At 47.9% G+C, this 16,375-nt stretch overlaps 1 protein-coding gene across 1 annotated transcript in view; it reads left to right on the forward strand.

The window, feature by feature from the left end:
* CHCHD6 (coiled-coil-helix-coiled-coil-helix domain containing 6) overlaps positions 1 to 16,375 on the forward strand; it is a 260,178-nt gene that overhangs the window by 22,794 nt on the left and 221,009 nt on the right. Inside the window, exons 3-4 of the mRNA XM_025991606.2 lie at positions 1,206 to 1,278; positions 3,384 to 3,528. Of these exons, the coding sequence (XP_025847391.2) occupies positions 1,206 to 1,278; positions 3,384 to 3,528 (218 nt within the window). The remainder of the gene's footprint in view (positions 1 to 1,205; positions 1,279 to 3,383; positions 3,529 to 16,375) is intronic.

The raw sequence follows: 16,375 nt of genomic DNA on the forward strand, positions 1-16,375 counted from the left end.
GGAAGGGAAATGGGCAGGATCTACACACAAGGTGGGAGTGTGGATTAGTGCCACATTTTCTACGTTACTTTCGTAGCTATGAAAAAAGAAAATTGTTTGAAAAGGTAAAGTAAATATGATAAATTACATCTCAATAAAGCTGTTTTAAGTAAACATATAAAAACAGGGGGCATATCTCAAAGTAAAAACTCAGCGATGGTTTACTATTTTTTTATTCCCATTTGAGAACCCGGTGTGTTACCCAGGAACACTTAGGTATGCCCTCCTAGCCAGGCAGAGCACTGCTGTGCCCATCCTTCTGTGAGAGGTAGTCTGAAAACCTGAGACATACGATGATTGCATTTGGAAGTGCCTTCCTGAAGGGTTGAGTTCTGGAGCCTTTGAGTTCAATGTGCTTTAAAAGGTCTTGGCAGTGGAATAGCAAATCCTCACATACTGTCTCACAGAGCCTGGTTCTTCTGCATTATTTTTGCGCAGTTCTAGGCACTGCTACTTTAGAAACCTGTGATGGAGGGGTAGGATGTTTGGCCAAGGCCATGGAAAGTGTTGTGGTTTGGCTGAAAGGCTGTGGGGAGAGGGGAGTAGCAAAATCTTCAGTGTCACCAAGTGGTGGAGAGACTAGAGTAGACTGGGTTTGCTCAAAAATCACTGAGTTCATGGCCATCAAAAGGGAACCCTTATAACAACTTAAGAGCCCAGTAACATTAGAGGTGATGCAGATCAACTGATAGCTAAGTTTCCATTAATATGTGGTGTTTGCCACTTTCAGGGTTAGAAATCTGTAGAGTGGGCTACTAAGGGAAACACCCCCACCAAACCCCCCTAAAACAGAGACCCTGGAGGCTGTCCTTTGAGCATGAAGCAGAGCAGTGGGTATGCTCAGCCTTTTGAGGCTTGTGTTTGGGAGATGACCTAGATTCCAGGTGATTGTAGAATGAGGAGTGATGGATTGGTAGCACTGCACTCAAGTGGCTGTGCCTGCTGCCTGCCCTACGCAGTGAACTGTCCTGGTGCAGGATGAGGAAGCAGATGGGCCTTTGGGCTGCACCTCTCCGGACCGGCTGGATCAAAGATGTGTTCTGTGTCTGTCTGTGGGGCACATCCATCCAGGGATGTACGCTCTTGAGCCCTTTCCTGGGTGACCGCCATGCCTTCATGGATCCTAGGCTGCTGCTGACTGGCCTTTTCTTTTCATTCCTTTGTAGACTCCAGAGTGCCCAGGTCTGAGTATAGTGGTGGCCAGAAGTCCTCAGGGGTGGAGGAGGATTTCCTTAAGAGGTAAGCCCGAGTGTCCACTCACCTCTGGCCCTGTGCTCTGACTAAACACTCTCTCCTCACCAGATACCTCCCCCTTGCCTGAAGGCCCAAAGGTTTGTCTTAACTTAGATTGCACAAGAACCCTATGATATAGGTGGCACGGATCCTAGTTTAAAAATGAAGGAATACCAAAAGTGACCTGAGAGGGTTGATTGCTGATGTTCTTAAAAATTCACTTTAATTTTTTTCCTTTATTTTTTAAATTTTATTTAAATTCAATTAATTAACATAGAGTAGAGTATTAGTTTCAGAGATCGAGTTTAGTGATTCATCAGTTGCAATACAACACCCAGTGCTCATTACATCAAGTGCCTTCCTTAATGCCCATCACCCAGTTGTCCTTTTCCTCCCAAAATTCACTTTAAAAATCTAGGAGTATCACATTAAAAAAAAAAAAAAGCTAAGAGTAAGTAGCTGAGTGGCTGGACCTTCTGTGCCTGTGTATGCATACAGGCATATTTTTAGAGACAGGAAGAAGAAACAGAGTCCCCATAATTCTAACTGGTTGCCTAGATGACTTGGCTACAGGGTGTTGGTGACTTCCCATTGGCACAGGCCACACCCACAGAGAGCTGGCTATACCTCTTAAGAGCTCAGTAAGGGGTCTGGGTCCCCTCCCCTGAGGCACAGAGGCCCTCGGAATGCAGATGTGTTTTCTGATTGTGCCCTGCACTAGTTATGTGACCCCAGAAAAATCATTACATTTCTCTGGTTCCTGGAGAAGGGCATAAATGGAGTACCTCTTTGATGGGAGTGTTGTCCTGAATAAACATGTTACTGCATACGAAGCACTAAGCCTAGCACCCGGGAGTTCTCAGTGAATGTTCACTGTAGTTGTCATTGACTGGCTTCCTCTATACCCTTTTTAATTTTTTTTAATTTATTTTTTTTCCTTTACCCTTTAGGACACTGGCTTCTGTAACAGAGGACATAGTGCAGTGTCTTAGGGGGCCCAATGTCAGCCACTGTTGAGTGGCTCTCTCAATTAGGTCAGCTGAGCTGGGTCTGTTCCATAGTCATGGATTGAAATCCACATTCTAAGATCCACATAGATTCTAAATCCACATTTCTCCTCTCTGATCCTAAGAGGCTTCTCCAAGAATAACTAACCTGAACCATTTTTTTTTGTACTTCTAAATATTTTTAAAATGTTCAACTAACACATGCTAATGAAAGACTTAGGAAATATATAAAATGAAAAAATCAGCCATAGATTCAGAATAACCCCTGTTAATATTTTGAGTATTTCTTTCAAATGTCTTCTTACACCTAGTTTAGGATTATTTTTTCAAAGTTACATATAATTTTAAATCTTCTAATTTTCACATAATTTTACAGTTATATTTCATTTGTCAAACTGGCTTTATAAACTCTTTTATTAGTATTGTTTATTGGTTCTCATTTTTTTAGATTTAGCCTATTGACAAATCTAAGAATATATTGGTCTAATGATGATGTCATATACCATTGCTCAATTGTACCGTATGTCCTTTAACTTGACCTTGATGTTGGACATGTAAGTTGTTCGTGTTTTTGTACATCATTGTAAATAATTCTTGTAAGAGCATCTTGGTACTAACAACCTTTTTCTGTCTTCAGGATTATTTTGCTAGGCAGAATGCCCAGAAATAGGTCAGATGGTAGGAATACATTCAGGATGAAGAGTTAAACGTTCCAAACAAGACTGCCATCATCTGAACTGTTCATGCTTTCAAATGGAGGCAGAAGAAGTGGGCTTCCCACCTTGCCTGTCCGCTGTGTAGGAGTGGCTGGCCCAGGATTGCACCTGTGCCCCGAGAATGTCTCATTTGCCATATGGCTGATTGCTCATCTGGTGGTCAGGTCTCCTTGTTCCTAATCTGTATTGTCCTGGTGAGAATATGTCACTCTACCCCCTTGCCCTGGGGATATCACTCATGCCTGATCTCTCCCACTGGCCTCAGAGATCTCTTGGCCCACAGATCCCCATCCCCTGCCAGCGGAGTGAACATGCAAACCTTGTCTTGGCCACGTTCTGCCAGTCAGGCCATCTGCATCTGCTTCCGTCCATCTTTTTTCTGGCACAGGTATAAACAGGAGCAGGCCAAGGTCCAGGATGAACTGTTCCAGGTGGTGACAAGGGAAAGAGAGGCAGCCACAAAGCACAGGAGTGCATCCCTGCAGCGGGGAGAGGGCAGCGTTGACCAGGAGAAGCGGAAGTCAGCCCAGCTGGTGAGTACCCATCTCCCTGAGCTGGCCTTTTGTGCTTCCGCAGCACTGGGAGGCAGAGGTCAGGCCCCAGAGCCTGATCTGTCTGAAGCCCTGGGGCCTGGTTTCACCTCTGTGGAAAGGGTATCTTTCAGGGGACCAGGGGCTTGAGTTCTTCTAGCCCCAACTCTGCCGTTGACTTGCTTTGTTGCCTCTGGCTGGTATTTTCAGTCTCGGGAGTGCTAGGTTTATACATTCAGCGGTCTGGTCCCTCTGTCTGAAAAGTCACAGTTGTAAGCAGTATGTGTGCCAGGAGGCTGTGAAGGGAGAGCACTAGTGGCTTGAGGGCATGCAATAACGAGATGGAGAGCCCAGTTTTTTAAAGGTAGGCAGCCTGGATATAAGTCCTAGCTCCCTGCTTTCTTGCTTGGGCCCATTCTCCAGTGTCTATGAGCCTTGGGGATCATGATGTTTGCACATAGGATGGCCCAAGGGATTAAGCGAGGTCATAACTGTCCTGGGCTTAGCATGTGCCTGGTGGATTATAAAAGTGCACTGTTATTGCTGTTATTGTTATTAATATGTTTAATTGATCAGACACTATTAGTTAGGATTCTTTCTGCTGCGAGTGAAGGCATTATGTCACAATACTAGAAGTCTAGAATGTGCCAGGGTTGACTAATTCAGCAGTTCACCAGCATCGTCATGGACTCCCGTTCTCCTGCTACTCTGCCATCTTCAGTGTGCCAGTGTGTCCTCAGGCCAGACATTTCCTCAGTTTGATGATAGCTGCCCCACACCCTGCCAGGTCTTACGTGGATGGAGATGTACCCATCAGGAGAAGAGAGAACTGGGATCCCTGGGTGGCGCAGCGGTTTAGCGCCTGCCTTTGGCCCAGGGCACGATCCTGGAGACCTGGGATCGAATCCCACGTCGGGCTCCCGGTGCATGGAGCCTGCTTCTCCCTCTGCCTATGTCTCTGCCTCTCTCTCTCTCTCTCTCTGTGACTATCATAAATAAATAAAAATTAAAAAAAAAAAGAGAGAACTTTCCCATGAGCTCCTGGCAGAAGGCCTCTGACATCACACTGGCCTGAACTACACCAGGTCCCCATGGCTCAGCCAGTCCTCCACAAAGGGAGCAGAGAGGGCCTCACTGACTGGAGCTAGGACTCTTCTCTGGTCACACTTGGGTGGGGGGGGGGAGTGGGCATCCAGATAGAATGAGGACTGATGGTAATGGTTCTCCCAAGTCCATTTTCATGTGGGAAGACCCCCATATGTCCAAGAAATTCTCTGACACCAGTGGGGTGTCATCAGCTCAGTCCTCAGACTCTATGGGGCACATGATTGCCCCCTCCCTGCACGTTAGGCACTACTCAAAGACCAGGTCTTCCCCTGTGCTTTTGGCTGACGGTTGTTAATTAGAGGTTCCCATGATCCCCTCATTTGACTGATTTGCTAGAGTGGCTCATGGAACTCAGAGAAACTTACTAAAAGGATTATAGAAGGACTTACCTCAGGAATAGCCAGATGGGTGAGATACATAGAGCAGGGTCTACGGGGAAAGGTTATGGAGCTCCCCTGTCCTGTGTGCCATGCCCCCACAACATCTGTGTGTTCACCAACCTGGAAGCTCTTCAGATCCAGTTGTTTTGGAATGAAACTGGGGTGAGGCTTCATTACCTAGGCATGACTGATTAAATCATCATTGGTCATTGGTGATTGAACTCAGCCTCCAGTCCCTTTCCTCTCCCTGGAGCTCAGGGGTAGGACTGAGCCTTCCAACCCTGTAATCATGGGGTTGGCTCCTTTGGTAACTAGTCCTCATCCTTAGGTGCAGTCCAGAAGTCATATTATTAACGTAAAAAAGAAACTTTTATCTCTCTCATCACTTAGGAAATTACAAGAATTTTAGGAGCTCTGTGCCAGGAACAGTAGATAAAAGACTAAATATTTAGGTCTTACTATAAATCATGGTATCAAAGCAAGAAATGGGGGTGGGAAGAATGTCTGCAGCAACATCTACTATCATCTGCCTCAGAGGCCAGGGGCTGGGAGATGAGCAGCAGCCCTGGGCCTTATGTAGGTGGCCTGGTGTACCTACCCTGTGCTCCACAGAAGGAAGTTGGAGATGAGGTGAATTACCACTTGGGACTGTGCCCTGGGTGGTGGCCAGGAGGAAGTCCTTTGCATGTTGGAAGCTTCGGTAGGAACATAAGAAATGCTGGTTGAACTAGGCTCTCTGGGAAATAGAACTGGTGTAGCCTTGCCCTTGGGAAATTTTCACTGTAGTGGGGAAGACAGACTTAAACCAGAAACTTAGAAAAAGCCCACATCGGTTTCAGTAAACATGAAATGGAGGCAAAGATGTACTTAAGAATGCAAAGGCAGTGGTGTCAGCTGCTGATGGAAGACATGGCTTTGACCCCAGCCTTGAGTGATATAGGGCCCCGAGGCTGAGGGTGCCACTGCTGGGAGATAGGTGGGTATGGAGGTGGTGAGAGGACACAGCGAGAGAGGGGAGCGAGGTGTGAAGCCTTATAGAAGACCTCTGACACCTTGCAGACTTGACCCACAAAATAGCCCATGGTGACTCTGAAACCACGGATGAGTCACTGGAGTTCATGAGGATGATGATGATGTGGATCTGACTGGTGTTTTTAGAACCCTGTGGCATCCTGGTGAAAAGACCGTTGGTGCAGAGAGAAACTCGGGTAAGGATGTGGTTTTAGGGACTCTGGCAGTCAGTCTCTGCGGGGCAGGTGGTTGTCACCCCTCTGCTGGGAGACTGACAACCAAGTTGAAAGGGCCCCGGAGGTGAAGGGTTAATCAATATGCTATGAGCAAACCAAACTGGCCACCTGGGATAGTTGCCTACCGTGGAAAATTGCAGCCTACAGGTGTGGTATTTCTTCCTTCTCACCTGGAACGTGTTAATTACAATGAAAGGGAATTCACAGCTTCCCTTCTTCCGCCTGTGAAGGAGAAGGCTGGGTCCTGCCTCCTCAAGACTATTCTTGGAGGTGAACATTTACAGGAGGAAGGGGCTTAAATGACCTTCACAACAGCTGTGTGGGTTTTCTTCTTTTTTTTTTTTTTTTAACAAAGCGTAACTTTCGAGTAAAGAAAATACATCTTGATTTGATCCCACCCTACCTCCCCAATTTCTTGATGGATAATGCTCTTCTGAACCTGAGTTCCTAGGGAACAGTGAAGTAAGTGACTCCTTCATTTTGAATATGTTGATTAACTACTTTTCTGGGTGTTCCCATTTTTTGCCTGTTCAGCATCCACCTGTCCATGTGGTCAGTGTCATGTTTCCTTTTGGGAACTTACCTGTCTCCTGTTGTGTGTTGTGTTGGTGGAATTGCAATCCCAGTGCCCATCTTCCTTTATGGAAGCCATCTTTTCTTTCTCCCTGCCACAGCATAACCAGGGCCCAAGGGCAGCTAGTCTAAACCCTCTTTCTGGGGACTTTGGTTCTGAGTGAGTGAGGAGGCCAGGGTGGAACAGTGCACTGTAGCTGAGGCCTGCTCATCAGGATCTTCATCCAGTGAGGCTATCTTGCTGTCTCCCATACCTCCACAGTGCCCATCGGTTTCCGTCTGGTCCTTCTGCCTTCTTGAGGATTGAATCATCTGCTGATGACCTGTGGTCAGCTCTCCTTTGCTTGAGTTAGCCAGAGTTGGTTTCTGTTACTCAGTGTGGTAGCAGATGCAAGAGACCCATGAGCCTGGTTTCGAAGGCTTCAACCAGTGAGTGCGAACGGAGGAGAAGGGAAGCCAGCACCAGGCCCTTCTGTAAGTCAACGGGGGGCATGAGGCACTCACCTAGATCCCTTCCACTTGGGGTGCTGTGGCTGGCAGGACCCTTTAGTGGAGATAATTTCAAAAGTATGTGTACTTTGGAGGATTTAAATAAAAGGAAAAGAGTGGAGAAAGGACCCGAACACAAGCGTAGGGAACTTTCTTTCCTCATCGGAGCCTTCTGTAGGTATGAATTGAAGGAGCCTGCTGGGCAGGGCACTTGAGGCCCTAGTATTTGGGATCACAGCACATTGTCCTAACCCTGGAACCAGGTGGGACCCCGAGGCAGACGAAGCTGCCTGCCTCTCCTTGGTGCCGTCTCTGTCTGGGCCTGCACCTGTGCACCTGTAGCCGTTTCTGGGGGACCTTTCCCCAAGTGTGCGGAGTGTGGTTTGATATTTAATGTGCTTTTCTGCCCTCTCTTTGACAGTATTGATTTTCTAACCCTATTCTGCATGAGGGAATGATTCAGCTCGTTATTGGACAAAGTTAATAAAGCTAATGACAAGGAAAGGTAGTAATTTTTATAACCTGCTTCTGATGACAGAAGTGTTGCCATTTCCTATCTAGTGCAGTAGTGGGCTGTTTTTTGAGTATGTTTATGTGTGTTCCCTGTTGCTTGTAACCTGATACAGCCCCAGATGTAATTGGGGTGAAGGCCCTGGGTGCCAGTGGAGCCTGTGGGAGTGACGTATGCTTTCCTCTGAGTTGGGGGAGGACGTTTGGAGTCCCAGATGTGCTGGAGAGAAACGAGAAAGAACAGAGCGGTTTCTGGGGCTGAGTCTTCTGATGGGCAGAGCTTCATTTTCGGGGAGAATGAGATTTATGACCTTGCCTATTGGGACTCCTGACACATCAGGTATGAGATTGCAGTACACCTGACAGAAAGCAAAAATTTCCATTTATTTTATTTTTTTTGGTGAGCAATTATTTTATTATTTTCTCTATATATTCTTTGCATGCCTGTTATGGTGGGCACTGGGTTCATTTCTTGATAAATGGAAATAAATGAGAAATAGCTTCTGTCCTTGAGGAGCTCTGTTCGTTAGAGAAGGTAAGTATTCTCAGAAGTGACTGGATAGTGTTACAGTCTCAGACCAAAGGGAAAGGAAGGCACTCAAGGAGGAAGGAGGCAGTGACAACAGCCCCTTCTTGGCAGGGTAGGAAAGTCTCCTGAGGGGAAGTGACCCATGGGCTGGTTCTTGAAGACTGAGGAGGGGCTCACCAGGGGGAGAAGGCTGGGAAAGGATATTTCTGGTGAAGGAGCAGAGGCCAAGGGCGCATGGGGTCAAGCTGCTTGGCTGCCTTCTGCTGAGGGTGGGGTATGGCAGGCAGGTGTGGGCCTGGGATGAAATTCTGCAAGTCTGATGGCGACCTTCCAGGGAGGGTTTTCTCACTCTTCAAAAGAGACACACAAGAAGAGAGACCTTTTCTTCTAGCAGACAGTAGCCATGGTGAAAGGTCTAAAATGGCAGGTGAAGTGGGGGCCAAATCCTGCCACCAGCTAGACACTGTAAGCGAGTCCCTCTCCTGGATGTGTCCACCTGACCTGAGGACTCACCCAATGAAAGTGGCTGTCCTGCTCCACTCTCCAGTCTGCAGGGGAGGTTTGATCTCCTGCGCCTTCTTTTCAATGTGCTGACCCTCTAGAAGCTGCCACCTTAGCTCTATGAAGTCTGTGGTCAGTATTTAAGGAAAGTGATAGGTTTGGAAGTTTTAGAGTTGTAATTTTCTGAAATCCTGAGTGAGATAGGTTACAGCTCTAGCCTTTCTTCCTACCTCTCCCCTCTTACCTTCATAAGTCTCGTTCTTCAGATTATAAGCTCCTCAAGGAGAGGAACTGTGGTGTGATCATTGTGGACTTCTAGGTAGCAGTCAGCAAATTATAGATGTGCACTGATGGCTAGGGAATCATAGCTAGCCAGAGCTCCAGTGGAGGAGGGGCGTGGGGCAGAGTCTCCTACTTTGGAGACTTTTTTTTTAAGGACTTTATTTATTTGAGAGAGAGAAATACATATAGAGAGAGCAAGTGAGCAGGAATGAGTGGGCAGAGGGAGAAGGAGAAGCAGACTTCCCACTGAGTGGAGAGCCCCAAGTGGGGCTGGATCCCAGGACCCTGAGATCACGGCCTGAGCCCAAGTCAGAGGCTTCACGGGCTCAGCCACCCAGGTGCCCCTGGAGACATCTGCACAGGAGTCCTCGTTCAGCCTCTGGAGGCCTCCTCGCAGTGCCCTGTTGTGAACAGGTGGAAGCATATACCCACATCAGTGCTCTCTGGATAGCAATTCACAGTGTGCCTGACACACTCTGCTTCTAAAACAAAGCAAAACAAAACAAAACAGCCGGGCGGCCCTGGTAGCTCAGCAGTTTAGCGCCGCCTTCAGCCCAGGGTGTGATCCTGGAGACCAGATTGAGTCCCACGTCAGGCTCCCTGCATGGAGCCTGCTTCTTCCTCTGCCTGTGTCTCTGCCTCTATCTCTCTGTGTGTCTTTTGTGAACAAATAAATAAAATCTTTAAAAAAAAAACAAAAACAAAACAAAACAGCCTTTTACTATAATGATATCTTGGAGACAACTAGTTTACACGAGTCCTGATCAGAGGCTTACAGACTTGGGGTTTAACTTGCCTGGAAGAAGGCAGACGGTGGGACTGGTTGCTCACCTGTGGGGTCTGGGAGTTCTCTGCTTGACATGCAATGAGGAGGCCTGACCCCTGGGGCCAGCTGCTTGGCATGGCTGTTTTAGAATATTAGTGACCTGAGACTCTGATGGCCTTGTCCTTATGCCTCCTCCAATTTGAGCTACAGACCAAGACCTTGAATTCCTGTGGAGATGGATTTGTCAGCACCTAGATGGTTGGTAAAAGCCATAACCAGAAAAGAAAAACCCAAAATGGGTCTGCCATCCATAGCCTCTTTCTTTGCTTCTCAAAACTTTACTGTTTTTTTTTTCTTTTCTAGATTAGATCAGGGGTTGACAAACTTTCTCTGTAAAGAGCCAGATAGTAAATATTTTAGATTTTGTAGGCCACATATGGTCTCTGTCACACATCCTTTGTTGTTGTTTTTACAGCTCTAAAAAAATGTAAAAACACATTCTTCGCTCAGAGGCCATACCAAAAGAGGTGATAGGTTGGATTTGACTGGTAAGCTGTAGTTTGCTGACCCCTGGACTAGATAACAGGTCCAGAGATTGTAATTGTTTGGGTCTCTGAGTTACCAGATGCTTCAGCAGCTGGGGATGGGGGAGGGAGTGGAGCTGGCAGGGATCCTAGTTTCTCAGTGGTGTTTATTCCTGTGAGAAGTTTCACTGCACCGTGGTACCTGATTGCCTCAGTCTTCTGAGGGTAAAATGAGGACTTTTCTGGAGACAGCCCAGTGGGCAGTTGGGGAAGAGTCATGAACTTCTACTTTAATTCCTCATTCTTTTTTACATTTAGCATTTTTTTTAGGGTTTCCATTTTTCTACTGTAATTTCCTATCATTTGTCCACCTTTTCCTGTGGATCCTCTAAACCTATTTATCATAATTGTCTGAAGTCTCTGATAATTCCAATATCTGGGTCATCTCTGAGTTTGGTTCAGTTGATTATTTACTCTTTTGATAGTGGGTTCCATTTTCCTACAGCTTTATGTGCCTTGTAATTTTTAAAAAAGATTTTATTTATTTACTTTTGAGAGAGAGCACATGCAGGAGTGAGCATGAGCTAGGGGGGAGGGGCAGGGGGAGTAACAGGCTCCCTGCTGAGTGGATAGCCTAACGTGGAACTCAAACTCAGGACTCTGGGATCATAAGCCGAAGGCAGACACTTAACTGGCCTGAGCTGCCGAGACGCCCCTACCTTGTAATTTTTTATTGATACTGGAGATCATGTGTAGAAGAACAGTAGAGGCTGAGGAGAATAGCGCTTATGCCCAGAACTGGCCATCTTCTTCTTTTGACAGGCCATTAGTGTGGGAGGCTGGGTAAATCTAGTCTATACTTGAGCAGGGTTGGCTCATACTCTATGAAGGTAGGACCCATACCTTCTTTTCAGCGGGCTTGGGATCTGAGCACTGCAGGGTTTATCTGTGCTGCTTTGCTTTCCCATCAGACTTTGTCCTGGGGGTGCTTCTTTGCAGCTTTTTTAGCTGCAGGCAGCTGCCGGGTGGTGCTCAGTATAACCCCTGGCGTACCATGGGCTTCTCTCTGTCTTCTGCTGGGCTTTCAGGTGTCCACTGGCCCTGTGCACCTGTAAATCAGGGGTCCATGGAGGGGATCTCAGTCACTTTTCCTGCCGCTTTCAATATGTAAGGAGGCTTATAACCGATGCCTCATTTATTTCACACTTTCCTTTGGTTGTTAACACTTTAAAGTACACTTCACACCCCAGGGGAGATGAGAAGGCAAAGTAAAATGAGTGATTTTGCTCCTCTCTGAATGCCCGGGCGCATATGGCTAGTGTTGTATTGGGCCAGACCTTCTACAAGGTGGACAAGGTGCAAAGGACATTCCACGCAGCTGACCACCGCCACGCCTCTTTTACAGCCACATTTACTCAAAGAGCAAGGGTGAGTACATTCAGTTTCTTAGAGAATTGGAATAATTATTTGGAAGGGGTACTGAGGCCTCCTGGGTTCCTACTTTCCTTATTAAGGTTGAAGTTAAAATTATCTGGCCTTACAGCCATATGGTAGGATAATTTTTAGAGCTAGGAAAACAAGATAGGCTTGTATGAAAAATGGTTCAACCTTATTTTTAATTGATTACACACCATAAAAGAAACTGGTTTTATTTTTCATATATTTTATACAACCTGGGGGTAGGGGAGGGCATAAAAAACAGACAGGGACTAAGAGCCTGGCACCCAAGTCCAGGGAGGGCCCCTAGCGCATTAGGTCTGGATCATGATGCTTGTGAATGGTTGTGAGGATCGACCCATGAGGCTGTTGGTGTGAAATGCCTGGCACCCAGGAGCTCCAGGAATAGGGCTAGAAGCTGACAGAACTATGCCCAGATGAGCCCATCACTGAGGTTCCTTCACTCCTCTGTGCTGTTTCCTTCCTGGGGTAGAAATGGACGTTGAGAGGGTTGTGCATTGTTGGGCAAGTTATAACTTCTCCTCTTCTCTGCTTCCATCGATGGACTCATGACATGGGGTCAATGTGAACTGATTCCTAGAACAAATCGGTCCTGCAGGCTCCTGCCCAGCCCTCTGGAGAGACAGGCTGCAGTAATGTGGAGGTGGTGGTGGTGGTGGTGGGGTGCTCACAGAATCACCTTGTTTGTGGGTAGATGGCTTGGGGCTTTCCACCTGTGTAGCATGGTATTGAGGGCCCTCCCATTCAGCCTTGTCCATGGTAGCTATTCACCTGTGGCACTTAGCTCTTGGTTCATCTCTCTGCCTGCTCTGTGTCAGGATCACCTGGGAACTTGGCACAGATACACATAATTGGATCTTAGGCCAGAAACAGCTGTATTGGACTTTGTCTCTGTGACCCTGGAATCTGTATTTTGAATAGCCCCCACCTGATGCCGGTACAGTAGGCCCAAGGCTGGCTCCTGGACTGATGTTGGGAGCCAGGTATCCACAGTGGTTCTGCCCCTTTCACTGTTTGGGCCCTGAGGGATGTGCGGTGTTCCCACTGGTGATGTGGCTCCCTGCAGTACTCGAGGGCAGAGGCTGTGCTGTTTGAAACGTGTACCGAGTGTCTGAGGGATTCTGGCCCCGATGTGGCTCACTACCTACATATATGCCTTTGCCAGACTTCTTGGCCTCAGAGGAAAGCAGGAAATCTCTACTGGTACCATGCCCTAGGAAGAAAGGTCAGACGAGCTGGGTGTGGCATTTTGGGGGGGGGGGCAGGTGGTAAGAAGCTGTTGCCAGAGGGGGCAGTGCCAGCTCCAGGACATGAATGATAGGTGGCACCCGTCAGACTCCCGGCAATAATGTGTGCTGTGTGAGAGCAGAGCCCTAGTTCCTCATAGCAGTAGCCCGTGTGATATTTGAGGCATGTGGCAGGAGTAGAAAAATCTTATCAAGGCATTTAGACTTACTCGTTGGCCCATGCATGGGAGGGCGACTACGGTCTAGCTGCTTCCAGGTCCCTGGGTGATGCCCCCCAGTGAGCCCAATAGACCTGAGGGTTGAGCTCCTGGCATTGCCCCTGGGAAGCTTGTTAGGCTCCTGTTTCCTCTCCACCTCATTAGATACATGGTGATGATGTCCTTGAGGTGCAAAAGTCCTGTTTTTCTCCTCAGCTGTTTTACACATTTTGAACCACCAGGAAGATGGGGGTTACCCTGGCAGTGAGGAGATGGAGGACTAGGGTGAGGGCATGTGTAGTGAGGTGGGATGGAGAGGTGCCACAGGGTCCGGGGGGCTCATCTGGACAAAGTCACTGGGGCAGTGCCAGCTGAGCAAGAAGGTGGTAAGCAGCAGTCTCTAGCTGTTTGAATATTAGTAGAAGGTGGAAGATGTGTGGACTCCTTCTCTCTAAAGAAAGCTGTTGCTCTGTGGACTTCTCAGATGAAAATGCAGGGATTTCAGAATCTGTTCCAGAATGGCCCTCCTGTAGGAAGGGAGATCCCCACACTTTGGGGTAGTGAAAGATGTGCATTTAGTTCTCTTATTTAAGAAGTTGGAATTCCAAGTGGGTTTCACAGCCTGGGTTGATTAGGATTTTGTGCAGCTTCCTCCTCTTCACCGTTTCACGGATCTGCAGATGCCTTTAGTTGTCCCTTCCTGGCTCTGGTGCACAACTCAGGTGACCTCTGCTGTGTGCTGACAGAAGCTGGAAATCCTCATTAGCTGCTAACTTTGTTAGGCAAATGGCTGATTACGGTTCCATTCCTGGTGTCATTGCTTCTAATTAGCAGATCGCATGTCTACGAAAATGTCTCAGCACCAGGGATAAGCTAAAGAGGCTGACAGCTGGGGCTGGGATCTGGAGAGAATTGCGAAAGAAGCTTTTTCTCTTAAGCCTCTTGAGGGACTCTGCTGCCGACCTCAGCTAGGCTCCTTGGCCTCTGTGTGCCTGATGGGTCCCAAGGGGTCTGAGCCACAGACTTCCTTGGAATAACTCAGCAGCAGGGGTGTGGTCGTGGGGTGGCGACCTGAGCCATCTGACGTGCATCACCACAGCAGGTGGCAACTTACTGACCTACTGCTTTGTGTCTTATGAAAAGATCAGGACCTGGCTGAGAGTGTAGGGCTTTTGTGTTTTGAGCAGGTCTTGTGTACTTGGTAAGCCTAAAATTGTAGGGAAACCTGACTTCGGAACTGGTGATGGAGTCAGAGAGCATATGCTGGCACCCTGGCCTCTGAGAGGACGCAGGCCATCAGGGATGGTGGTGCTCAGCAGCATTACATGCTGTTTGTGCCTGCTCGGTACCCATTCCATTCCTCTTCTTCTTAGAAGTAGTGCCTGCCACCCCTGCTGCTTGCTTCATGCCTGTGGATTGAGTGGGGCGGGCCCTCCAGCCCTGATTGATCTTGGCAGCAGTATGTTTTCTTTTTCTGTCCTGCTTGAGTGAGATTGGGCTGGTGCCTGCCTACTTCCATGCATGCCTCTAGGATGCCGGTAGGGCTGTGGAGAGGGGAGGGTCATGGTTTATTTTAAGTCTGTTTGTGTGGTTTATTCACACAGTCTTTGGGGAGCTACCGTTTTCCCTTTCCTTTTTTCTGAAAAAAAAAAAAAAAAGTTTTAGATTTTTCAATTAAGTAGATTGTGTTTGTCCCTTTGGGTAGATACCACTGCTGGCGACTGACAAGGTAAAGAATTGAAAAGGGATTACTTGGCTGACAGACATCAGCAAGTAGGACAGGAGAAAAGTCTCGGACATTTTCCCCTTAATCTTGTGTCTACTCAGTGGCTGAGGGAGATCCCCATCTCATATGTCAGGGCTACAGGTGAGTGCTCTTGGACAGAGCAGCATGTGCACCAATCAGGAGCAGTTTGGGCTATAACAGAAGCCCAGGTGGCAGTGGCTTAAACAGTGGAGGTGTGTTTATTTTATGAATAAGTCTGTGGCAGACAGCTCAGGCGGGACCGGTGGCTCAGGACATCAGGAGAGATCCATTGACCTCCTTTCCTTTTGATCCACTGTTCTCAGTGCAGCTCTTCTCATGGCCTCAGGATGGCTACTGTGCCTCCAGATACCTCTTAGTTTTCCAGGCAGGAAGAGGGAAGGCCCAAAAGCCTTTGCCTACTCAGGTTTTATTTTCTGTAGGAGGGACACTGTCTTCAGGGAGTCTCACCAACACAACTATTTCATGGCATTACCTCTGGCTAAGAGTGAGACTGGGATAGTGAGCAATTTTAGCTGGGCATCTGACTGCCCCCCAAAATCAGGTTTGTTTTTAAAGAAGGAGCTGAATGCTGGTCAGGTGCTAAGTGGCATGTTTTCTCACATGGCCGTGTAGAAGGAGCACTGCTTCTGTACTTGTTAGACCTGGACACAAATTCACAAAGTACTCCCACTGTGATCTTAGACATCTCCCATAACCTCCACAAGCCTCAGTTTCCTCGTGTGTTGAATGGCAAACATCAAGAGTTGTAAGGATGCTTTAGTGATATGATGGAGGCCAAGTACCCAGCACGCCAGCTGGCAGGCGGAAGGCAGTCCATATATTCTTGACTTTGCCTGCAGGGGAAGAGAATTTCAGCAGCTGACTAAGGGTGGAGTAGGGGCTGACTCCATGGTTGCAGAGCAGGGATGCTACAGAGGACAGGTGGCATAGCGATCCCTGGGTGCTGACTTTCTGGCCTTCCTCACCAGAGCGGGCAGTCATCTGTCGGAAGTACTTGCTGCGCTCCTCCAGACTTGCACTCCTTTATTCTAAAGCACACCTTCCACATCCCACCAGGCATTTTCACTAGTCTCCCCAGGTTAGTTTGAGCTTCTGGTAGTCTGGAGTGTTTTAGTGAGCCCTGGGCTCCTGGGAGGCTGAGGGGAGGAGCCCACTTGCAGGCATTCTTAGGGAAGCCAGCGCACCTCCACTCTTGGCGGCACTTCCTCCTGCCTCACAGAGTTCTCGCAGGCTTTCTCTGGAGGCCCTGTTCTCTGCTAGGACTGGGGTGGT

This window comes from Vulpes vulpes, chromosome 9, assembly GCF_048418805.1.
Source record: "Vulpes vulpes isolate BD-2025 chromosome 9, VulVul3, whole genome shotgun sequence".
NCBI classification, from domain to species: domain Eukaryota; kingdom Metazoa; phylum Chordata; class Mammalia; order Carnivora; family Canidae; genus Vulpes; species Vulpes vulpes.